The 25,868-nt window shown below is 40.4% G+C and overlaps 3 protein-coding genes across 9 annotated transcripts in view; 2 read left to right on the plus strand and 1 right to left on the minus strand.

Moving 5' to 3' along the window:
• Positions 1–9,615, plus strand: part of LOC112575394 (exonuclease mut-7 homolog) — a 15,594-nt gene extending 5,979 nt beyond the window's left edge. For all 7 annotated transcript variants that reach the window (XM_025257237.1, XM_025257242.1, XM_025257236.1 and 4 more), the window contains exons 9-20: positions 257–295; positions 945–1,087; positions 1,573–1,762; positions 2,008–2,069; positions 2,893–3,032; positions 4,115–4,224; positions 4,421–4,499; positions 6,853–6,978; positions 7,135–7,466; positions 7,725–7,778; positions 7,976–8,104; positions 8,655–9,615. In XM_025257237.1, coding sequence (XP_025113022.1) covers positions 257–295; positions 945–1,087; positions 1,573–1,762; positions 2,008–2,069; positions 2,893–3,032; positions 4,115–4,224; positions 4,421–4,499; positions 6,853–6,978; positions 7,135–7,466; positions 7,725–7,778; positions 7,976–8,104; positions 8,655–9,233 — 1,983 coding nt within the window. In that variant the 3' untranslated portion in view covers positions 9,234–9,615. The remainder of the gene's footprint in view (positions 1–256; positions 296–944; positions 1,088–1,572; positions 1,763–2,007; positions 2,070–2,892; positions 3,033–4,114; positions 4,225–4,420; positions 4,500–6,852; positions 6,979–7,134; positions 7,467–7,724; positions 7,779–7,975; positions 8,105–8,654) is intronic.
• Positions 9,616–10,671: 1,056 nt separating this feature from the next.
• On the minus strand, positions 10,672–25,868 carry LOC112575831 (fatty acid-binding protein, liver-like). Its single transcript, XM_025257888.1, has 6 exons — positions 25,844–25,868; positions 24,860–25,039; positions 24,600–24,700; positions 14,489–14,670; positions 11,431–11,532; positions 10,672–11,077 (listed from the first exon to the last, which is right to left on the minus strand). The coding sequence occupies exons 3-6, from the start codon at positions 24,676–24,678 to the stop codon at positions 11,027–11,029; spliced, it is 414 nt and encodes a 137-aa protein (XP_025113673.1). The 5' UTR covers positions 24,679–24,700; positions 24,860–25,039; positions 25,844–25,868; the 3' UTR covers positions 10,672–11,026.
• On the plus strand, positions 11,979–13,269 carry LOC112575830 (complement C1q-like protein 4). The gene is made up of 2 exons (XM_025257887.1): positions 11,979–12,548; positions 12,833–13,269. Exons 1-2 carry the CDS (start codon positions 12,305–12,307, stop codon positions 13,249–13,251), a joined length of 663 nt encoding a protein of 220 aa, XP_025113672.1. The 5' UTR covers positions 11,979–12,304; the 3' UTR covers positions 13,252–13,269.

The following is a 25,868-nucleotide window of genomic DNA, read 5'->3' on the forward strand; positions in this document are numbered from 1 at the left end:
TTTCTTTTACTCATGCTGCATGATAAGGTTTTCTGATCTACACTACAATCCGCAGTAAAGTTCATATATGTATCATGATTCCTGCTTTATTTTCAATTTTAACAAAACTCATGCTCTCATAAACTGTTTTCCAGTTTTAGTACTAGTTGTAAGTTTATGCAAGGTTTTAAGTGAAATAATTTCCTTTAGGAACTTTGTACCAGACATAGGGAAAAAAAATGCATTTGATTACTTATTGCTAACATTTGTATTTCAGAAAACTATGGATGAGGGAGCATGGAGAGATCTTGCTGCTGTGAGTGTAATGCAGCACACATGTACTCTTTCTTCAACTCTTCTGTCTTTCACATACGTCTGTGTTATGCTGAAACAAATGAAATCTAAGATTTGAGCTAGTAAAAAATGACTTGAACAATAGAAATTAAAAAAAAATTATTTGATCTTTTACATAAAGAAAATGCAGCTGTTTCTACAGTTGTTATATATTTAGATTGTATTTATTCACATTGATTTAACAAGATTCCCACATTCACTGGACACCAGGAACCTCTACTTTCAACAGTCAAGCGATGTAAGCTGGTCTTCTTTGGCCATGTGACCCAGCACGAAACCCTGTCGAAAACTATCCTCCATGGCACCTTGGAGGATAGCCGACGCTGCGGTGGCCAAAGAAAGCACTGGCTTACAAACATCAAAGACTGGACTGGTGATCCTGTACAAGACCTGCTGACTATCCCTCACAATGGGCAAGAGTTGCAGACCCTGTCAGCTGCTGGGTCTATCCATGTTCTCCCCCCAACGACAGGTACCAGTCAAGAGACGACTGACTGACATAAACTTGTTTGGACATAAATATGTATACACACATATATCATTGGGGAAAATACCAACTGAAAGAAAAAAGGCAGAAATTTTAATTACTGCATCACTGCTTTTTGGTAAAGGAAAGTGTTGGCAACGATGAAAGTCTTCAGCTGGAACTGATTGAAACCCTAACACACTCCAACCATAATGATGAAGCACTTTACTGGGCTAATGTCTTCAAGTTCCCTGATGAGAAAGTGCCAACTATAATTGCAAAACTTAGGTAAGCGCTTACTAATTTTAATTTTACTGTTTCTGTTACTGTTAGACAATTATTATTTATACTTTGCCTCTAAATGAAAGGTTTTTTTTTCAAAATATGCTCATCTCTTGCACTTAATATAGCTTTTGTCTTACATTTATAGTCATTTCATTTAAAAAAAAGGGAAAAATAAGAATTTGTTCACAAGACTTTCAGAACCATGTCAGAAGTTTAGTAGATCAAAGGAAGGTAAATTTTGCTTGATTTCCAGCAGACCACCCTTTTTTTTTTTTAAAGACACTTGATTTACAAATCATGCTAGGAATTTAATCCACTGTGACTAATTCTGACTGATGTTGTATTAATAGGGAGCAACCAAAGGTCCATGATGACCAATTTGTAAGTCAGGGTCAGTGTGTTGATAAGTCAGAAAGTAGCTTTCCCATTCTATTTTTAAGCAGGTCACCCAATTTTGAGATATCCCGATATCACTTGGATATTTGCAGACATCAGGAACATTCAGTAACAGATCCCGGCAGGATGTCTGCTCCAGAAAATCAAACTACTATCTATGTTGATGAGTGCTGGGACTCAGATAAAGATGAATCACTGTACCACAGTCTGGCTTTGTCAGAAAATCAGATCACTTTAGTTACAACACGTGAACAGCTGTCAAATTTTTACAGTAGTATCAAGGTGTGTTTGAATTTTTTGGGAAAGTGAACCATTTAGCATGTAAGTTTTACTGCTCAGAAGTTACCAAAGGAGTGCTTTAGAAGCAATCACTGAATGAAGCCCAATAATGTAATTTCAAATCTCTGTTATCAAACATGAGATTCTGAAAATCATTACAAGCCAAAGAGAGGGAACATGACTGTGTATGAGATAAGTTCTAGACTCTAAGTGCATATCATGACTATTATTTATTTATCTTTTGGCAGCCAGGAGCTATTATGGCTTATGACTCCGAGTGGAAACCATCTCTCTTTGGTGATATCCAGAAGTAAGTTGTGAAGACTCGATTTTAGATCTTTGTACATCAGCACATTAATTATTCGCTTAAGGTGAAGCCACACGGGGTTTGGCAAACACTGTTTCTTAGAACACTTTCTGAAACAGCCTCCTTTTCCCCTGTTTCCTTTACAGAAGATGTTATTATTTTGACACAGATCAGCAGATATTTACCTTATTGTCATATAAGGTTTATATTAGAGCTCCTGAACCCATTTTCCTTGCGTTCGGGAAACTGATGTGTTGAAGGGTTTCAAGAAAACAGTGTTTGCCAAACCCCGTGTGGCTCCACCTTTACAGATAAAAAAATCTTCAGCTACTTGAAACATTTTAGACCAAGACATTTTAAATAGAGTCCATAGCCTAATTTAAGGCAGTAAATATGAGTGAATTTCCCATTTACTAACACTGCATGTGGAAAGTAGAACCCATCCATCTTCTGTGAGATTTATCTTCCCTGATAAATCTGATACCCATCTCTGCTGGGTGGACAGCAGGAGTTTTCCAAATTGCACACCTGATCAGAGATAGGGCAGCAGCCATCTTGACAGTCACTTGCATGAACCAATAGGACTGATAATCCTCCCTTCTCTTAGGCTTTTTCTTATTGTATTTTAATAGCCTGCTTACTGTTTAGAAATCAATTTGGCAGAAAGTAAGCAGATGATATGAAAGAAGGGAATATATATGATTTTTCGAGTTATGTAATTAATTTACATTTTAACAGTTGGAAGAGTCTCATATGTTACAAATATCAGAAATGAAACACAAAAATAGGGTTGTGTGCAACATGAATGGTCATTGTTGTTTGCCAGCAAAGTGGCCCTGATGCAGGTGGCATTTATTGATCACGTCTTCTTGATTGATGTCATCAACCTGGCCTCTATTCTGGAGGAAAAGGAATGGAAGCAATTGGCTGCAGCTATCTTCTGCAATGAAAGCAATGTGACACTAGGTGAGGCAGTTTCACCCAGTCCTCACAGCTTCCAGGCTGTTTGTTTTTTTTAATGTAGAATCATAAGTTTTCCCTTCCAACAGGAGCCATGATATAGTCTTAGTTGCTAGCAAGGTGTAAAACACAAGCAACCAACCCTTTCCAACAGGCATACTACCAGACTGAGAGGACTTAAATTTCATTTAACTAAGGATATTATCAGTTGACATTAAATTAATAATCAAAGATCTCAAGGGAGTTACTGGTACTGGAAAACTGCATTCTCTCTATTGCAAAGTTGTGCTTACATGTAAACTCATCTACACTAAGTGTTGTTGCAGCCTTATGCTCCTTGAGGAGTAGCAAGGAATAAACTAGCACCAAGTCCAGAGAATTTTTATAAAGTCTTTATTGCTAAAAATACTGCTAGAATGCTTATGCCAGTCTTTTACGGATCACCAGTTCTACTAGAATTTGGTGTCACAAGTGTTAATTAGATACAACTATCACTAAAGTTTATTCCTAAGTTAATTTTTCTCTTTTTTCCTCTCTCTCTCTCTCTCAGTTTTTTTGGTTTTATTAGAATGGCATTAGATTGTGTTATCATAAGTAATTGCCAGAAAGAAATCCTCCATTGAGTTATTCACTCAATAGCATTTGGAATAATCTTGAGTTAGGAATGTCACCCAATATTAAATGCAAGTTAGAAACATAACTATAGTAAACTCCAATCTGTTGTAGGCAGGAATGTCTATATACTAGTCCGCATCTGTCATTGATGTCATGAGGAAATGTGAATATGACCTATGGCATTCTCAAATCACTGGACCCTAAACTGTGCTGAATAGAAAATTATATGACTGAAGGGATTTTGAGTTGATATTGTGTTGTGTTACCCTTCAGCATTAGCTGGACATAGTATGTTGGACTAAACAAGTGGCAGGATATGTACATTTTATAGTATCATTAAATGAGAAGCAGAAAACTTTTAACTTGGAAATTAAAAACCTAATGTTTTTGATCCATCTGGCTGCATCTGTATAAATGGTAGTGTTGCAGTGTCAGGTAATAGAAACAGACTGAAAAAATCTTTATGATTTCAGGTTATGGCCTACACAGTGACCTGAAAATGTTGTTGAAATCATTTCCGTGCATGAGTGAAGAACTCTTTAATCTGAAAAGAGTGGTGGATCTAGAACAGTTGGCTAAACAGGTTGTGAAGAAATTTTTTACGATGTGCATAGTTTATTTTAGCTTTGGTTAATGAAACAGAAAAAAAATGTCCCCATTTTGTAATTTTTTTTCTCAAGCTATCTTGGATTAAAGTAGCATTTTTAGATGCTTACATGCAAGCAATGTATTAATGTAGTTTGTTAATTTCTTCTGCCATTTTTACCTCTCTTCAACAGGTGTCTCCTAATTTTCATGTAGAGTTCCCAGGTAATGCTGGGGACACAGCTTTTACATCCAGAGATGTGAAAGAAACAGGTGAGATTACAGAATTTGCTGGATCCATTTATTAAACCTTAAATAATATATTTAACCCTTTGGCTGCTTCCGACCAAACATATTTGTTAGCATGCCCACTGACCGAATATTTGGTTGGTTCTTCTTGTTCACCCCCAATGGAGCATAGGGCCACAACTACACCACACCATCAGCGTCCCTTTCCAATTGGAACCTCTGCCTTGCTGTGGACTGATCTCCTCCATGTCTGTCTGGGTCTCCCTCTCATATAGAATTCTGATGTTCCAGGTCCCTCTCCTGGTTTTTGCCTTGGCCATGAAAAGATGGATTGGCGAGTTGACTTTCCAAGGGCTTTCACCAACATGCGTAAAAGGCCCTTCCGAAGAGGGATCTTCCCGTCCAGGCTCTCGTTGTGCTTGTGTTGTATTTGCAGTTTCTGGAGCAGGGGGTTGTTTTACAGGATGGGGTTGCTTGACCCACTCACAACCCTCCTCCTTCACCCGGGTTTAGGACTGGCAGGTTACCTGGGGTGTTTCCAGGTGGAGTTAATATTCAGTTGGTAGCATGTTCTATTTTTGGCAGATATGTGTTTACCTCTATTTATAGCACCTGCTCTGATGCCATGCTTGGTTTGATTGGCGTTTAACTGGGCTGGAAATAGAGTGATCCCCATCTGGAGTTTTCCAACCGCACAGTCATTTTGAACGGCATGAGTGCTGGGATGATCGAGTGGTCAAAGAACACGTTACAGGAGGCCATACACATTACAAGAGGCCGTACCAGAGATCACAAACATTCATTCAGATGATCTACGATCGGTGGATTCCCTTGATCAGGAATGGGAGGGCAGTGAAAGTGATGACAAAGTGTTATGAGAGAGGAAGATTGTGATTCTCATCATTCTGACAACAACAACGGTGATCTTGAGTTTGATCTGACAAAATAAGAAGAAAGTGAAGAAAGTTCCTACAACAGCAGTGAGACAGATGGCGGTGACTTTGTTGCACTATTGCTGGAGATATCCAGAAGTAGGAAACGAATTGCAGCAGACAGGAGGTCAAAGAGGGTCAAGTAGCAGGTGGTGGAAGGAAGCTTGACAGAAGACATTGCTCGGTTGACTCAGGAACACTTTTTCTCAAATATGCCCAATACCAAGAAACGGAATGAAAACTTCCATGTGATGAGGATCACCCTTGGGTCTCTACTTGGAAAAGAACAGTAGAAAGTGAGGCAAATGACATCGGAACCACATGGGACCAACTGAAGGGGGCTGCCCAAAACCGGGTCCACTGGCAAGGTGTTGTTGTGGCCCTATGCTCCTCGAGGAGTAACATGGAATAATATAAAACTAAACTTGGTTCTCTACGTTTTGCTACTCTGAATGTCCTTCTAAGGTGGGACTGTGTGGGGTACCCTGCTCTGGAATTTATCACAGCAAGCTTGCCTACTGGAAATAGAATATTTCAAAGCATGGTACAATACACAGGCCCGGCAAGGGCATTCAGAGCAGCAGAATGTAGAGAACAAGCTTTTGTGTATAAATGTTGAGTTTGTTTTTGAAATGACAACGTTTGCAACGTGTGAATGAACTACATGAACCGTTGAGATGAACCTACCTCAGGTTTTTCATGGTAACATGTGTTAGTGAAGACAGGAACTTTTTTGTGATAAATGAGTTGAAGTTTTCAAGAAACAGTAAACCCTGAGCTTTATCTAGGCTGTTTTTCCCTTTCTGAATGAAATCCAGAAAAATAACACAGTTTTAAAGTCAAGAATTACTCTGAGTACTTGATTGTTTGTGACATTATTTTTGCATTTATCTGTTTTTTCTAAAAAAAGAAAAATACACATTTCAATAAAAAAAAATCCAAAGAATATTATTTCTTGGTTTTTATTGTTCTCACTTATTAGAAAAATCACTTCTGTCTATGAATTATATGTGTTTTATATGCTTTGCGTGCATCTCCAGAGCTCCAGACTTTTTAAAAAATAATGACCAAAAAAATTGTCAAAATTCCCTGGCACAGGCGTGCACACGTTCCTCATTAGTGTCTGGCAGTCAAAGGATTAAGAGACTAACAGGCTAAGACCAAATCCTGATTTGTTTATAGCTGACCTATCAAATATGGCTTAGAATAAAATCCATGATTTAAATCACCACCAAACAAGTGGTTGCTTTATGACAATATCTCCTGGATATGATTATCATTAATGTTATTATCTTTCTTTAAGGTTAGGTTAAATACTTAATATATTTAAGCTGATTATAGCTGCCACTGTGCCATTGAAAGCATAACTTTTAATGTGCTTTTAATATCACCTGTGTTGCTGTTATTGTTTCTCCTGTATACTGGATGAGCTGTTATATACTCAGATATGGTAGATCAGCGTGGATTAAGTGCCTTGGTCCAGCAGTACCTTGGGAAACAGCTCAGTAAAGGTGAACAAATGTCCGACTGGGAGCGCCGCCCACTGCGTCCCACGCAGAAAACATATGCAGGTCTGTGTTTCTCCTATACTCTCTTTTTTAATAATCCTTCCTTTCCTCTCAGTCTATGTATCATTTGCACTCAGTGACTATTTTTTATGCATTTTTTTTAACTTTAGAAGCATTCAAAGATTCACGAATACTGACATTCATTGTTTACTTTTCCAGCCTTAGATGCTTATGTCTTGCTCGAGATCTACAAGCAGCTGAAAACCAAAGTTCAGCATTATGGACTGAATGTGAACATTGAACCACATATGAAATTCACAGAACAAACAAGTAAACCAAAAAGATCTCATGGAAGAGGCAAAGGCCAAGGAAAGAAAAAACCTCAATCTCCACGGAAGGAAATCTCCATTCAATATTCTCAACCAATTAGGGTGCAAGAATTTTGTGTGTTGGTCGACAGGAGCTTGTTGGGACTCGGATACCATCTTAGGATGTGTGGAGCCGATGTTAAAATTCCAGAAGAAGGACTTTCCTTTCGTAAAATGTTGGAGGTGAAATTTAGTGTAAAAGATTATTTTTAAGACATAATCTGACATAAAAAGACAATTTGAAAAGCTTGCAGACAGCAAACATGACATGTAAATTAAGTATTGTACTCCTTTTTAACTCTGATAATTGGCATCATGGTTTAAGGACCTTAAAGTGCATTCGTATTCTCTAGCAAGACAATAAAAGCATAGTTTGAATAAATTCCCAAAACAACGTTAATTATCAGTGTTATACAAATCAACACCATTTTGTGGTTTCAGATTTCTTCAGCAGAGAATCGCATCATCTTATCAACTGGGTCTCCATGTACAGAGGTGAGCTGTCTTCAGTGATAAGTGTTTTACTTTCATCAGAACTAATGTAATGATTTATGCAGTCCAGGTACCCTTCTCATTTAAAGTACCTTTTTTTCATATAGCCTTTGCTTTTACCATGCTGATCAAATATATTTGAGAAAATACAATGTTTAGAATCAGGCAATTAAGACAGGATTTCCTTTTGGTCACTTCAGATTCAGAAAGCAGTTGGGGAACACATGTGCTACTGTGTGGTGTCAAATGGCATACAGAATCAAGTTCTTGAGGTTTTAAAGGCGTTCAAGATTACAGTCACACCTGATGACATCTTTTCACGTTGTCAGGTAGATGAATGCTAGCAAGTTTCCTCATTATATTTCTTTTTTGTTTATGTTACCTTTGTGCATTTTTAAATGGCACATGTTTATGAAGCAAAACTTCCTTTGTTTCTTTGCTGTTTTATTGTTTTTTATGTGTTATTTTGCATGTTTTATTGGTTGATTTAAATGTGGAAGTGTTTCATGGCTATGTAGTGCTATGGGTGGAAAGAGCTGATGAAGTGGAAGGTACCTGGAGAGAACATACTAAGCAGAAGAGAGTTACATTGGTGCCAGAGATGAAATCTGAATGACTGACATGCTTCTTGCTATATTGTGGCTGTTTTACCCACTGTTACTGTGCATACTGATTTCTCACAATGTGTCGTGCTCAGTGTAGGTACTTAACGTTTGGGTGCTTTCTGTTGCCTGTTAACAAGTTACTGATGTGTGTGTGGCGCACATGCATGCACTTAAACACATGATTGCAGGCATGCTTTAGTGTTATGCATTGTAAAATGTTCATAATTTTCAAGCCTGTAGTGTAGATGATACATTGTATTAATTAATTTTGCAGATATGCAACAGTTCTGACTTTGTGAAACTACCTGCTTCTGATGTTCAACTCCTTATGGATCAGAAAGCACGGTTAAGTTCAACTGAACCAAGTGGCCATGTAGTAGATGCTGACACTGTTGCTAGGTTGGCAGAACATGGCATACAGTTTGAGACTGTCAAACTAATCACCTCTGGATCCAGTGTTCAGGTTCACAGTTTGCCCCAGGGATTACCACAAGAGGTGGACACTTTTTACATTTGTGCTATGTGCGGAAAGGTGTTCTGGCATGGGTCACACTTTGATCGTATCCATGATCAGTTTGACGATGTGTTAAGTGTATGTGGGGTTTCAACAGAAAACGTGGATGTGGGGAGAGCTGCGCCTTGTGCAGATAAAACTGAGGAAGAGGGAAAGGAGGATAACTCCTCTTTGATGTCACATAGTAGTGACCAGCCTTTAGTCACAAGTTCAGGTGGAGACAGTAGTGCAGCTGCCCTAGAGATTGGAAAAACCTTTAAAGAACTAAAGGCTTGTGTTTATAACTCTGATGATGATGAGGACGATAGCAATAGCGATTTTGATGATTTTGTATTTTGAGTCTTTCATTTTTCTACACACCTTTCGGAATCTTAACAGCTATAAGAGAACCCCAGACCAATTAATTTTTTAATCTTCTAGAAGAAGTTAAGTTTTACTTTTTTTTCTGGGCATTTTCCCAAAGCAATTAAGAAGTTGTGCAATTGTGAACTTGAACCTTAGGCGTGTAAAACTAATAAAAATAAAAATTGACATGGTGAGTTTTCACAGCTAGGGTGAGAGTTTCAGTCAGTTAATAGAGTTAACTAAAGGATACAGATATTGTAACCTGATACAAAAGGAAATTACTGCATGGACTGGTTTTTATATTAATATTATCTTTTAACTGATGCTGTTCTTCTGAAAATATTTTAAATAAAACTGTTTTATCATGTTTCTAATAGATATTTGATTTTATGAATTTTGTGTTGTCACCAAACATGTTCCTTTTCATGGAAAGTCTTTTTATTGGTGTTTGAATGTTAGGCCAACAACTTGATGGGTCATAACCAGTCACCTACCCAGTTTAACTCCATGATAGATAGCAATTTTATATGCATATGTACACCCACACGTACAGCAACCCTCTACTGAGCAACTTGACTGTGTTTTGCACAGAGTTGTTGAAGACCATGCCCCAGTGTCTCGACATCTGATGCGCCAGTCCAAATATGCACCTTGGTATTCACAGGTCCGCGTTGAGCTCCATGACCTGAAGCCTCGGCGAGCTGAATGTGTTTGGTGGAAGACTAGACTTACCATCCACAAAGATATAACCCCGCCAAGCCAAGCATTGCAAAATGTGTCAACAAGCCCAAGACATCATATTTTCAGGCCCTGATAAATAATTGCATCTCCTCCAGAACACTTTTTGACATATGCAATCGAATGACTGAAATTAGCAAGGCGATGCCGCTGTCTACTGCCTATCCTGCTTCCCAGCTACCACAAGTGTTTTGTAACTATTTTGCTAACAAGATTTCGGACATTCGATCATCCTTGGACTTGATATCGGTGCCTGCCAGCATCTCCTGTGGTATTTTTCTTGGATGCTCTCTGACCAAATTTCGACCAGTCTCTGATGCTGATATAAAAGCGATTATTCTGAAAGCCAAACCAACAACTTACCAGTTAGACCCAATACCCACGTCCTATATCCCAACTGACTGATCACTCTTGTCATTATTGAGATGCCCCTTGAACATTGTGCTTTAAACTTAGAGTGGCATCAGATGGTGCACTGGGAGTACATGGCCCACAGCACATTATGTAGGGAGCGTATTGTCCACAGCACATTGCACTTTATTAGAGGTGATTTTCCTGCATAATATGAAAGGTCTTGTCAAAGAAATCGACAGATAATATGTCTTCTAGCAGACACAAGTTCTGCAAAAATGAGACTACAACTAACAAACTGCAAATAATATTTAAAATCCATTCATGAAAACTAAGCCAGCAGTAGTGAATCACAATTTTAATAGTACATGTGTTCCATTGATGCAAAAAAAGATACAAAAAGAAAATAAAAAGATCTTGAGCATAATAGTTAAATAAGCACAACTCGATGTTATGTACTTGAAAATAAAATAAACTAGCAACAAAATGACACTGATTTTTACACACTGGTGGTTGCCACTGGATATTGAGCTCCATTAAAAAGCCACAAGCTGTATCATGAAAATGGATGGCACAAAAGCGTCATGATTGCGGAGTTTGTAAAAACATTAAAGATTTTGGAGCGCTGAAAGCCATCTCTTCAGTCAGAGGTTTGCTGGTCCTTTTTTTCCCTAAGAAGTCTGGTTTTCATTTCTCCCTTACACTTTGTTGAGCTTCTGCACTATAGCTGCACCACCAAAGCTTGTTGTCTGCAACAGGCAGAATTTTGTTTTCAACACAAAACACCAAAATATTCATAAGTAAAGAGATTTTTATTTATTAGGATTCCTAATAAAAACAAAACGAGGTACATAAATGACAGCTCTAATAATACTATTTTAAGAAAACTTAGATTTTAGCAATAATCTTATTGAGATGTGCAAGAGCAATAATAATTATGATTGTAGATGATGGGAGATGTTGCCTACATTCCTCTGTGTTAAAAGGCTCGGTCTAGATGGCTTAATTATGATAAACCATGAAAATCATGGGGGTTAGGAGTCATGATTCTTTTTTTTACGATCTTTGGGCAGACGCAATGGACTAAACTTGATGGACTTACCGAGGTCATGACACTGCCGTCAACCTCTCTTGTTGTCTGCCATTCTTTGTCTTCCAGTTTGTAGGTCTCAATAAATTTGTTGCCATCCAGTGTGATTGTCAGCTGCACACAGGATTAAAAAGGCATTGAAGACACCAGCATCACAGACATAATGGAATACGTTTTTGGTTGGTTTTGGTCAGTAAATAAAATGGTTTTATTTTTAAAATGTCAGTGTGTATGTGTGGGTGAAGAGGCTCTATGTAAACAGTTTGTGTGGACGAAGAAGCTATAATTATGTAAATACTGGCTCGTTTTGGAAAAAAAGATTTTGTAATCAAAGCAGAACTGGATCAAGAAGGGGAAAAAAGAAAAATGTAAATTTATTGCAGAAATTTAGCATAGCATATTAATATGTGCACAATGAACTCAGAAAATGTCAAAACATCTGTCAAACTAGACTGAAAGGCGTTAAATGTTCAGGAAACGAATGTGATGAATTCTCGATCTGTATTCATGAGTCCGTCCTTAACTAAACATATGCAGACGAACATGCGGCCAAGTTATGCGAAGTTTTTAAATGATGATTATATTATATCTATATATTATTATACAGATAAATTTCGTCAGACTAATCGGTCATTTTTGCTCCTGTTATGCAATCCCAAAATGTTCAAGAGGTTTTTTTTTATTCATATTTTGGCTTCTGATCAGAACCGGCAGCTATACCTTCTCAAAGAACAAGTTTGGATTATTATATCAAAAAAAGTTTTATCTTGGAAAGTTCTAGGAAACACGTGTCACATTCACAGGTGTAACCAGGCCACCTGCCAGCCACTACAGCTTCCAGATCGGTTCGAGTCGAGATTCCTCGACATATTTGACGTGCGACACAATGTTGCTGGTCATCAACTGCGTGCTTCTCCTCGTCCCGTGCCTCTACTCCATGCCATTCAGTAGCACCAGGGACAGACGATCAGATGATGTCAGCACGGGGGCTCTACAGGTCATAGTTCAGGAGCAGTCAGCACTCATTCAGTCCCTGCAGGCAAAGGTAGCAGCCTTGGAGACGACCGTATCGGACTTGAAAACTCGGGTTAGCCAGGAGGACGACCGACTGGGCCGTGTTCAACACGCAGGTATGTTGAGCAGTGAACTGTTGATTCCGAACAGGTTAAAGAGCAAAGGTTAAACGAAAAAAAAAAACAACAAAAAAACAACACTTTCTTCAGTCATTTTGAAGAAGATCGCGCTGTCTCTAAATAAACCAGAGAAAAAGGAAGATTTAGCGAGCTTGATACGAAGAAAAGTAGAGGCGTTGATGATGGAGAGTAGAAGATATGTGTTGACATATAGATGCTCGTCATTAGTATTACTGTAGATGTAGTTGCGCGCTGTTAACTATATTCTGTTGGTCGTCCAGTTGCCTTCACTGCCACCCTCTTCGGACCGTCAACCCAACAGACTCTAGACGTGGGCGACAACGCCGCCATCAAGTTCAACGACGTGATCACCAACGTCGGCAACAGCTACGACCCCAGCACCGGCACGTTCACGGCGCCTGTGGTGGGGGTCTATGCTTTTTCTCTGTCCCTGGAGGCCGACAACGTTCACGACTCCATCGTGGTGATGGTGGAGAAGATAGTGGGTGGGATAGGGAGTGCCATCGCCTACACGTCTGTCCAGGGGGCGGGGTCTGATCACTACGACACCAGCTCCATCTTCGTTGTGACACACCTAGCGGTAGGTGACAAGATCATCGCACGCAGAGCTTGGGGCGGGAACTATCTGAATAACTGGCTCAAGAATTCATTCTCGGGATTTCTTGTAACTGCTGACTGATTAAAAAAAAAAAAAGTCGTTGGGCTTTTATTTCAGTTGATGTATGCAGGCAAAAGTCAGAATTTAAAACTTTAAATCATTAGCAATCATTGTGATGGGGTGGGTCGTTTGTAATCCATTAATTACGAGGTTATTGACTTGTCCACACAGAATGAGGTGCAGTGACCTCTCATGATTGCTTTCTACAACATGTACATGGTGGACTAAACATGTGCACGAATTAACTGTTTAGTGGTGGAATAGGGAGGGTTCTTCTGCATCCCGGCAGTTGTCTTCTTGCATGAGAACGCTTAATCATCTTATCTGCCGAGGGAAGATTTAGAAAATTGGCAAAGATACAGCGACGTTCCGCATGAAAGAAACCCGTGAGTCAAGTTCACAGGTGTAACCAGGGTACACGTTGACCTGCGACAATTCTGGAAGATCCCAAGATGAAACATTGGATCAGACGTGAAGAATGGCATCTGTCCGTTGCCTCCTCCTCCTCTTCCCCAGTCAGGTGTCAGAAGCAGACGACCTGATGACGTCACATGGGCTATTGTGATCGTTGCTAGGGATTGCTGTCTATCCGGATATAGATATGTGGCTGGAGAGTGACCATGGCAGCCGCTAACGGTTGTCTCTGAGGGGAGGCTTGACCATCACATTTCCGCTCGCAGAAAAGAAAAATATTTTTGTGTTGATTTGAAAGTGTTCAAGGCTGGGTGAGTCCTTTGTGCCGATCAGGGGAAGCGTTAATTGTGGCTTGTTGCTTATAAAAGCTTTTAAAACGGTTTTTGTTATTGAACTGGTTAAAGAATCTACCCCCCACCCCCAATACACACTTTCTTCCTATCTCTAGTTTGCATCTGTAAACTGTAAATATTGTAAATAAAAAGAAGCATTAATGTCCTTTCCTCTTCAAACAATTTTTTCATTGCGATCCTTTATCAACTGCTGATAAGATCTCACTTCTTTAAATTCATTTAATGGCGGTTTTACGTCCCATAAGCGTCCTTTTTTTAACTGAACACATATACATAGCAAAAATGTTACTGGTTTACTGTTTACATGGCAGTCATACAAAAATTTTTTCCCAAAAGCTCTTCTTAATAGGACAGATATGGAAAGAAATTTAGCTCAGATTTTATATAACCACCTAAGGTCACCAATCTGAGTCGAACTGTCGTCTGTATTTGCTCTGTTAAGAACGGCCTGTTCACAGACTGCCACACATCATCGTGGACTCGGGTCTTACCTTGGGCTTGGTGCCATCAATGGCGTTGTAGTCGATTGTCTCGCCGAGCTTGAAAGAGTAGGTCTGGGGTGGGATACCCTCGGCATCGAAGACGACGGTGGCCGTGAAAGTGTCGCCAGCTCCTGAGAGTTCCAGGGTGTACGACAACTTTCGGTAGGTCTCAATCCGCTGTTCTGAGAAACCTGCCAGAAACACAAGAATAGGACATCTTGAAACCAGAAGTTACACGTAGTTAAGAGGTAACAAAGGTCAGCTTGTGTTTTCTAGAGAAACTTAAACAAGATTTGTTGTTTTGCTAGGCTAAAGAACACGGCCAGGGTTTGCCCTAACTGCTTTATCAGATATTATGTGTGTCTTTGTTCGTCTTATTGTTCAAATTTCATCTTTCTTTTACTCTGAAGAAAATGGCTTGTCCATCGGTACAATGGGAGAAGTGAGAAGGCCAGCACAGGACATCTGCCAACCTGCTTCTATTAGAGTGGGAAACGAAATATCAGGCGAAGACCTCGGTTAAAGTTTCAAAAAGTTATTTTCTTGTCTACATCAATGGAATTCGGATACGTTTCTGAATGTTCAGATCTTTCACAGGCCAAAGCAATAAACCTTAGTAGATAGGGCGTGCAAAGGGGCGCACAGGGAAGCTTAAGAATATATCCGAGATGCCCCGGAAGCAAATTCCAGAGACGCGGCATGACGTCATGCATGAAGCTCGTGCAGCGAAATGCCAGAAGCTGAATCATCCAGTAAAGGCGCCAGTCGCCGGTTTGATGAAACACAATGAGGCTTCCCAGGTCAGCTGTGTTCCCGTGACATTTTAGCGCCCAGAGACCCGGGGCATCGACTGGCGCGCACCCCATCTCATTGGAATGCGGGGGACAATTTGGGGACAGGCATAGAATAACTGGAATAACTGCATGCTTGCGTTTTGCGCGTGCATGTTTCAGACACAAATCATTCTCAGTCATATGTATGTTTGCCACGGTGAGCTCCCTGGGGTAGATTAACTACAGCTGAGATATATCTTTAAATATACAAGTTATGGCAGGTTCGAGAAACAGTGACGATATACTCTCGGGGGTAAACAGTTTCCATTCAAAGTTACTTTTTAGTTATGGGTCATGACCTTTGTGTCGCCACCCTCCCGTGTCGCCACCCTCCCTTCTCGCCCTGTAATAACCACCTGTTGCCATTATCGCTCATGTGCCTCTCTCTATTCAGTAATTTTTTGATTGTTCTGTTTTGTTACTGTCGAGGACTACTGAGAAGAAAAAAAAAATCAGACAATTGTTAGTGCTTGTGTCATCACCGCGCGTGCGTGCATGTGTGCTTACTGTTCGCGCATTTTTTCTTGGGTTCAAGTGCAAATCCCGAACATTAGGAAATGATGCTGATAACGTTGGCGAAATGTTGTCCCGCCTGGCCTTCGTCAACAAACAAAATCGTGCCGCTTATCAACGAATCCCTCATGCCGAAACGCTTCACGACGGGACCGGTTGCCGTGGAAACCAGACCGGCGCTGGGTGAAAAGACGGAGGAGTGTTCTCGGAAGCTGGGGAGATAAGCGGAGGGCTAATGAGCGGGTGGGTTGGTTACCTCCTGACACAAACCGCATTTTGTTGGGTCTGCAGCTGCAGTTAGCCAGACTACATATTCCCCAGAGGACGACTCCAGGGGCGGGGATGTGAAATATGAACAGCAAGTGTGAGGTTGATATTTTGCAGCCTGTTGCTAGCAAGACAGTCGCCTCGAGCTTCTTCCGGCACGGGGGAACCAGATTCACAGTTTTGACACAAGTAGGAGAGCAACAAATTCCATGATAATAGATATTATAAATCATTGTCAAGAGGTCGTCTAAATGCATTCACGCACAGTCCTATATCCGCCAGAACCCTCGCGCACAGGCAAACACACACACAGAGACAGAAAATATAAACACACATTATGAAAAATAATCTCTCTCCCTATCCTTTTTTTAAAAATAAGAATTACATATAAAGATAGTGACTGTGCAGAATCCACAGGCTCGTCGCGCTCCAGACGATTTGGTTTAAAACAAAAAACAAGAAACTAGATTTTCTTATCTTTAACATATGGTTTTATTTACTGATTTATTTGAATGCATGCATGCTTCTTGTGTTCACATGTTTTCTCACATACATTTACATGCGCGTGCACACACACATAAGGCTAGCTCTTGTAGAGAAAAACAGTTTATTTGTGTTTACTTGTATACTTCACCCTTTAGTGCTCACTTATAACCTGTGTGGACGTTTACCTGTCTTTGCTATGTCGTACTTATTACATCTTCAGCCGAACGATTAAAATATAAGTATTAATAAAAATGTTCGGTCAGCTATCGTTCCAGTTTAGGTCACCGGTCACCAAAGTTTCCCAACACTAAGTCGGGTGCAGGATACCCCTTATCAAAACCTCGATTAAGCTTTGATCTCGTTATAATTTGTCTCTCTTAATGGACCCAAACGACTTAACTTTATCAGGGAAACTTTGCACCTACCTAGGCAAAATGTTTTATCAGTGACCTTTGAACCAACTTAGCCACGCAGCAGTATTTTTTTCAATGTCTGCACTTTAACTGTCGTTGCAGTAAAATTTGCAATCATGGTTGGTGTCCATTCTTATCTGTCCGCCAGCTAGGATGTTTTTGTTCTCTGAATTTAAAACTTGTGTTACTCTTGACTGCTGATAAGTGAATCTGTTAAGACAGCTTCTTGTTGTGAATTTTATTTTTATTATCCTTTCTTAAATGATTTCTAATGTTATGTCTGAAAGCAACCGTTTTATTTGAATCGCATTCTTTATAAATTATTGTTATTAAGCAGTTCAGGACTTCTTGGAGGGGTCAGGATATTGGAGCTGCTGAACCATTTTGTAGGCATCCAGATGACCGAAGATTAAAAGCTGCAAATAGCTGTGTTTGTGTGATTGTTTGTGTGATTATATTGTTGCTTACATTCAGTGACTGAGTGTCAGGGAAAAAGTTAGGGCAGGCGACATGAGGTCAGAGGATTTAGGTTTTCACAGCCAAAGTGCAGACCAGTGGGTGAAGTGTTTGGAGAACTGTCAAATCAAGATCGCCCTTGTTTACAAACACGCACGCACGTCCCGCTGACTACACGTGCACGTGGATATGTTCAAGCGTTCGTCGGCATGTACACGCGGAGCTCAATGCAGCCCAGAGAGCTGAAACTAAGCGAGTTTACAAAAGAAACAATGACAGGTATACACGGTTGGTACAGATGTGTGCCTACAGAAACTAAATAACTATGTTGTAGCTAAACCACAAAAACTAGCTTGATAATAGATAACAGTTGAGAATAAATATTCAATAACTAATTTATCCTACATTGATTTTGTAATGACTTTGGGGAGTAGATACTTTACTTTTACTTTAAAGAACGACCTTTAACACGTTTACTTTCATCACATTTAAGAGAGTTCAACTTCCAAGATGGCATCAGATGAACTTTGAACTACATCACGCTGAAACCTGTCTATACAATAGACAAGACTGCACATGGGATGGTGTTGGGAGATTGTATTCTTCACATCACTTTCACTAATTGTTTCAGTATGTATTCATAGAACGGTCAGGACCGTTGAAAGGTTTGTTGATAAAAAACAACAACAATTTTTATCACAGTTGTTAAGGGATAGGGAAGGAGGATGGAGGCGATGCTATGATCATTAAGGTGAAGGCCAACATTCAGAAAAAAGCAGACAAGCAACAGGATGAATTAACACAGTTTGGCAACACTGAGGTAAGTTGAGAATGTGCCAGCTTGCATATTTTGTAACGGTTGTGTCAGTCGACTGATTCGGAAAGGTGTTGGTGACCTCAGTCTCTTATCAGATTTCCGTTGTTTCGTCAGATTAGCGTACCACCGTATACCCTTTAACACGATAGATTGTTCTGATTGCTCGCGGGTGGATGGTTGTAGATCGTGCGTGAGGATGTGTGAGAGATTCATCGTTTATCACTATAAGTGGTGTGAGTCACGAGCTGAGATAACGAACGGAAAGCTTATCATCAATGAATAGGATCCCAGGGGATGGTTTACCCCTACGGTGCAGTAACACGAGTACATGCAGTACCTCGTTTTTGAGTAGGAGTGGACGTACTCGTACCCGAGTGTAATAGAACTCACCGAGACTTTCTACGTTTGTCTACCACGTATCTTGAAAACTCCCGAGTTACGAGCTTCGTCTAAAGTACACTACTGCACACATTGCAGCACTAGGTCAGGACCATCTTTCATTTCAACAAATACGGCTCATGATTTATTTTTTTACTATGTACAATTTTTAGACCCCAAAATGAATTATTTTTTAAAGGAAAGAGGTTTTACTTAATGGATATTCAGATTTCCTGCCCCTCGTAAATCGTGGGGACAAACACGGCTTAAAGTGTTTGCGCGCTCGTGCACTTCACGCGGCGCATGCTCAGAGAGGAATTTGATGTCCTCGAAAAAATTGTTCTGGATCACGTCCAAAGTGTGTACTCTTGGATGGGACTCAGCTATCTGCCAACACCGAAACTGTTTTCCATTATGTCCCAAGTGCGCATGCTCTAACGAAGTGATGATCGTAGACTCTCTTTACGAACTCGGCACGATGGGTTGGTTAACTGTGAGTGGTTGCACGCCCTGGTTTTGCAGGACTGAATCAGCCCAACTTTAGCCATGCCTAAAAAAAACAAACCAAACTAAAACACATCCAAGCACGTCAATGTATATGCATAGATGCAGACATGGACTTCAGATGGTGAACTACATAACTACCACTGCATGCTACATAGAAGCGCAGAACAATACAACAGTACAATCCAGTACCATTTCATTAATCCGCAAGAGAAATCGCAACAAACGAACTCATCTACAAACGAACAATATATGTAACGAACCATCTTTTCCTCTATCCCTTTCCCCCTCTCCCTTGAATACCGGAGGAAGTTTATAACGCCAACCCCACATTTTATAAACAAACAGAAAATAATAACTCCATGAGGTCCTAGAACATAAATCCCCTAATTAACATGTTTACAGCTCTCCCATCGTTGGTAATCAACATCCGTTTTGCAACAGCAGCAAAAATTACATTTTTTTCTCTGTGTGTCTATCTCTGAAGGCTTGTTTACGAGCTAATTATAATACTTCCAAACAGTTGGACAATCAGTCTTTTTGAAGCTTCGCCACTTGAAAATAATTGTTCATTTATTTGGACTTTTAATCACTTGTTTAGTCGAATGGTGCTAAAGACTGCATGCTACAGAGCTTAACTGAGCACCGACAGCAGAACAATAAACCTGTAAATTCATATTAAAAAAACTATGATAAAGTACTTATGAAAATACGTCTTCGTGGGGGAGAGATAAGTCCACGAACAAATAAAGCTTGCTGCGATATAAGCCCGAGGAAGCAAATTAAAAGATTAAAACTAAATGTACTTTGTCACCTTGTGAGGACGCATATGACATTGAGTGCTGTTGCTTTGTGTACACTTATTATTATCGATATTATCTTTGTATGTTTCTTCTCTCTCTTTGTCCCTGTCGTTGCTGAGTAACTGCAGGTCTAGACTCATACACTGTACCTGCGGCCAGAACAAGTCCACGACCTTTCACTTATCTTGCCTCCGCGACGCTGGTAAAGTGCAGGTTTTTTTTTTTTTTTTTTTTTTTGAAATAGAAAATACTGCTACAGAAAGGTCGCTAGATACGGGGCCAGCGAGAAGTGACTCTTCTGACCGCAGTCGAGTTTCACAATGAAAGGATAACCGCTGTTCTAGTGGAGTTAATTTATTAGCTGTCGTTCAAGATTAACCGGCGGCTCTGTTTGATTACAAGGGTTAGATAACCCGGTTGAAAAAGCAAAGCCTCTTCTTGTACTTTGTGATAAAAGCAAGTGATAAGCACCTTCTGTTGTTTTTTTTTTAAAATCTCACCCCGACACCCCCGTCGTGGCTGTGGACGCTCACGTAGCGAAGGTCCGCCTACCGCATGGACGCCATGAAGACGTGTCAAGGACGAACAACTGCGCCGCCCTCTGCGAGTGATTCACCGTACCCAATCGATAAATCAGGCATTAGTCACCTTCTTCTCTCCTTCATTTCTTCCACACATGCATACTCAGAGACGAAAACACTTCTTACGAAAGTTCATCCACCCTTTCTGCTCGTAAATCTGGCTTAGCCTTGGGTCCTTCGGTCGTAACTTGAGGCACCTCAGAAAATCAGAGAGGTTGGACATAGTGCCTAGCTAGTACCCGGCCTGCAGCTACCACGACGACACATGTTTGCCACTAAGATTGTATGTCGACGAAGCAGGAATGGCAGTTGTCTATGAAAATTGTCAAAGACGCCATCGTGAATAGTTTTGCTGGGGATTAATTTTGAAGTGTGATATAACCACCTTTGCTGAGTGTGATATAAGCACCTTGCTAAGTTTGATATTATAACCTTGCTGTGTGACATAACCACCTTTCTAAATGTGACATAACCACCTTGCTAAGTGTGATATAACTACCTTGCTAACACTGTGAACTAATGTTTGAGAGGACAGCAAGTGCTTCATGTCAGAGTGAAGAGAGTGTCTCCAAGGCCTGTGAAACGTTCAGTGATGAAGGTGAACGATAAGATGCAATCAGATTAGGGCAAGCCAGGTCAACCCATAAGTCGGTGATGATTTAAGCTATTAACCTGCCTGTCAGTTGTTGGCGGTCATCGAAATGCGGGCCGTTGGCGGTGGATAGGGGCGGATATAACAGTTTACCTGACATGCCAGCGGCCGTCACCTTCTCTTTCGATCATCATCGTTGATGTAAAACCCTTTGTCTGTCGATATCTCGTTCACTATCTTTTGTCCTCCAAATGGCTTTCTTTCTTTTTTATCTCTTTGTTGGCAGAATGAGGTCGTAATTCTGATGACCTTTACATACCTGCTGCACCACTGGCGACTGGATGACGTGTATAGGAGCGTTCGCCAGTGTGTGCATGTGTGTGAAAGAGAAAGAAAGATAGGGGCAGTCTGGAAACTCTTCAACATAACACACTCTCCAGAGGACCTTTCAGCTCACCACTCAAAATTATGAGAGTAGCCATCATGGCTAGGGAGCCTATGATTAAAATGTCTTCAGTTTTCATCTACTGCATCTTTGCAACACATTAATTCTGTTTCATTTCATAACATCGTGAAGCACTTTGCATGAAATGTATTTATGATACATCTTTCGTGTTGTGGCAGCTTCCATCTGAACCAGAGCAAGTTTAAGGCAAGCAGAATAGTTCTCCCTTCCGCACCTTGTGGACTCGCAACAAAATACATTGTGGAAGCGACTAGACAGCCCCCCCCTGTGCCTCCTTCGGCATTTTGCAAGTAGAGGTGCGATATTGGCCTGGGCCTGAGCCCAGTTGCAAAACACATTTAAAAATTTTCGGCGGTAAATCCCTTTAGACAAGCAGTGTACGCACAATTTTACACACAGGTAATTTGTGTGTGAGGGGAGAGGGGAGGTGACCGGAGGATAAGAGAGAAAACCCCCGAAGGCGGGACATGCGAACAGGTGTCACATACAGAGAGCGTCCCAAGACGAGATTTGAACCCAGGGCCTAACTCGGGAGTGGCGACAAGACAGTGTTTTAACAACTGCACAGCCGGGTGCCCCGACAGAAGTGGTAGAATATACGATCGGATTTTATCCGTGGGAATCCAGTCGTTGCCATGCAGTCAGCTGTTGTTGGAGCCTAACCTGTAGCCACTTGGAATGGTACTTTCGCTGGCGATGTATGGAGAAAGGGGGCTACTTAAGTTGTCCGCAAACATGAAGGGGAACTTTACCTGTTGAAGTAATTTAAAGGAGAGGGACTGCTTAAGTTGTCCACAGCTTGAGAACTTTCACTGGTGATATAATTTTAAAAAGGGGACTACTTGTCCAAAAAATATAAAGGGGAACTTCCACTGCTGATAAAATTTAAAAGGGGGACCGGTGTTGTTACTCGCTGTTGTCAGGATTACTGAGGAGTGATTGCTGCCGCTACTAACGGTATCTGGTAGGAAACGGGCGGGTAGCCGGTATCGCCTGACTTCAATTATTCTCACCGTCAAAGGAGTAAACAATTCTGGTCATGATATTCACGAGCCTTTGATTGATGCGAAAGCGATGCAGAAGTAAAATCCCTAATTACAGGTAGCAAGAAAAATCGTCTTTTACTTTTAACCACGAAATACACTCGTTAGTCGGTGACTTGCTACACATTCAACTAGCTACTTGCCTGTCAAAGACGAATCTTCATATGTTTGTCAATAGAAATATGGTTTATGCGCTAAAACTAAGTTAAACCGTTGTTTCTCCGCGCTAACGGGCCACGAGACCACCACGAGAATTGTTAGAGACTTCCTTACCGGACATCCTCTCACTTCACGTGTTGCTGCCTACGCCATTATATTTGTTTCAAACATTACATTCTTCTCGAGATACATCATAAAACAACAGGACACATCCTCGCCATAGCAAACTTTTTTGTGTGTTTCGATCTATGGAGAAATTCGCCATACTAGTCTGACCACATATCTCATTAACAAGAGGCAAACCCAGAGCAGACTACTTCATAGTCTTTTTGCTAATTTTGAATAATTACCGGGTAAGTGACAGCAAGTGTGGTAATCGGCAATGATACTTATTAATTACTAAACTACATATTAAGAAATCAAAATGTTTTCAGTGCGTTAGTAGCATCAGTCTCTAACAACATGTTTTTGAATGACACTTACTGCAGAAAACATAATGCATAGTACAATATCCTGTACTAATTTAAAAAACATATTAAAATATAATTATATACAAAAACTTATAAAAAACCAATCATAATCACAAATATATAAAATATTGTACAGATCCCAAATCCCTTGATGTCCATTTTCTCACACATACATTCTGTTGTATCTGTCATTTAATAGAGATTGGTCTCATCAAGCTCACAATACTGTCACATACATATTGAAGCTCACACAGCTGTCAGACTAAACCCGAGCTAAGAACACGTCCTGATGCAGGGGATAAATCATTCAAACATAATAAAATATAAATTGTGCATTGTGAAGCAAGGATGCACCACCTGCAGTGAGCAGAGACAAATCATTGCCTACTATGACAATGGCAATGATAAACCTTTTGTTGGACCGCTTATGGTGAGTACTTTGGCGTGAAATGGAAAATTGAAAAAAAGAAAAAAAAAAAAAAGAAAAGAAGGAACCAGCATTGTTTGAAAAAACAATCTACACCTAGCGAGTGGAGCCACCAGTGTGATTTACAGAATTACTGGGGAAAGCCAGCTAAGTGCGAAATAATGAAACAGGCGGCAAATTAACATTCCTCAGAACATTTGTTTTGAAGGGTTGACAGTCAAGTATGTAAAGTGCTACTTGTGTTTGTAAACAGTCTGAGCGAGCTCTTCACCATCGCTCCCATCACACCACTTCGCTCAGCCTGTGACTGCATGGGCATGTTAATAAAAATATTATATATAAAATATACTCTTTGCTTGCCACAGCAGCTGGAGGATAACTTAACTTATATATAATTATATGATGCTGTGTAGTCAGCAACAAGGTAGACGATATGACAGTTGATTTTATTTCTACCAACTTAGAGGTGAGGTGTGATTCTTGTTTGGTTAGCTAAAAAACGGAATATTTATTTTGCAAATAGGTTAGTTAATGAGAAGGGAGATTATCAAGGAAACACGTTGATGCATGCTTCATCTATATGGTAATGAACTTTGTCGCAGAGAAATTAATGATATTTGAATTTTTGTGTCGGGAAAAAAAGACACGAAAGGCAGAAAAGTAGTGAAAATCAGTCAGACATACGTAAAGTCTGCGGAAACACTTTTTTCGTCTGGTTGAGTGCTTCCAGACAGACTTGGACCGAGGGACGAACGAATAAGGGGACAGACAGACAGACAGACAGACTGACTGACATACTGCAAAAAATTTTTTTTGGTTAGTTTTTTTCTCGTCTGTCAGAAAGATCAGGCACTAGAAGGTTGACCCAGTGTCATTCCATGTCTACCTTTCCCTGGGATATGATCAACTCACCAATAGCTGCGCCGAACTCCTCCAGTCCAGTCGTGGAGTCCAGGTCCACCTGCCACTTTCCAAGAACTGCCTCAACCATGATGCTGTCTTGTCGTCCGCTCCTGAAGCCAAGGCACATATATACAAGATGAGGTAGATAGAGCAGGGACAAGGTTTACACTACAGAAAAACAACAAATACCCCAAGCATTTCACACAGCTGCAGATGGAGGATTAGCTGTGCAAAAAGCTGGCTGTAAGCAAGACAAGTGTGGCACTTACGATGGAATTCCAAGCGTGTGTCTGGGAGCCGCGTCTGTACGTAGTGGCGATGCGAGGGTCGAGGCGCAGCTTATGTACAGCAGGCGCGTGGCGCGTTCAGCAGGCGCTCGCACGTGGGTACGGTTACACGCTGCTAACACTGGGATGCACAGAGGGCGAGCTGGGCGTGGGTTTTTTCCTCTGAATGTCGGGAAGAGGAAAAGAAAAAAAAAAAAAAAACCAAACAAACAAACACCGTAGTCGGTACAAATTGTTGAGTATGGTGAGGAATAATCAAAGATTGTAGATAATAAGTTTATCACACAATAACTTTCTTAGTATGAAAATCTTGGTCCTTGTCCTTTAACTCGGATTCTGGTTCTTCAGTCCATCCCTTTTTCTATCTCCTCTTTCCTCTTTCTCTCTGTGTACGTAAGGGATACTTTCAAAAGGAAAAATTCCATGGCTTCGTTTCCCTCTTGGTCCTGAATGCTTGTATTCAGGCCTTGTTTTCAGGATCACTTATTTATTCATCTTGCAAGTTTGTTGATATCTCTTGCTTTTCCTTTCTCGTTATTCAGAGTTTAGAGTGAGAGAGCGGTTTTTCCAGAAGAATCGTTAATAATTTTGGGACAAATTCTGTACAGGAGTGAGAAAAGAAGAGAAGAATAGGGAAAAGGGGAAAATAGACGATTAGAAAAGTAAACGAAAATGGAAGAACATTTTTGTAAGCATTGCAAAATATTGAGTTAGGAATTATAGAATATAGAACGATATGTTGGATCAGAGAGCGAGAATACTGAATGTATAAGAGTGAGGAAAGATGATTGTCTTCAAATGAAGAAAAGTTTTAGTTTATTCTTAGTTGATGGTGACATCACTGACATGAGACCCTCACTCAAGCTTAATCTCTCAAATGAGTGCAAATGTAAGGACGGTTCAAAACACAGATACACTTTGTAAATTTCTATTTCTGCTGTACTTGGGACATATACACATACACACCTCCTAGAAAAACACCCGCAGGATA

The sequence above is a fragment of the Pomacea canaliculata genome, linkage group LG11, assembly GCF_003073045.1.
Source record: "Pomacea canaliculata isolate SZHN2017 linkage group LG11, ASM307304v1, whole genome shotgun sequence".
Classification (NCBI taxonomy): Eukaryota; Metazoa; Mollusca; class Gastropoda; order Architaenioglossa; family Ampullariidae; genus Pomacea; species Pomacea canaliculata.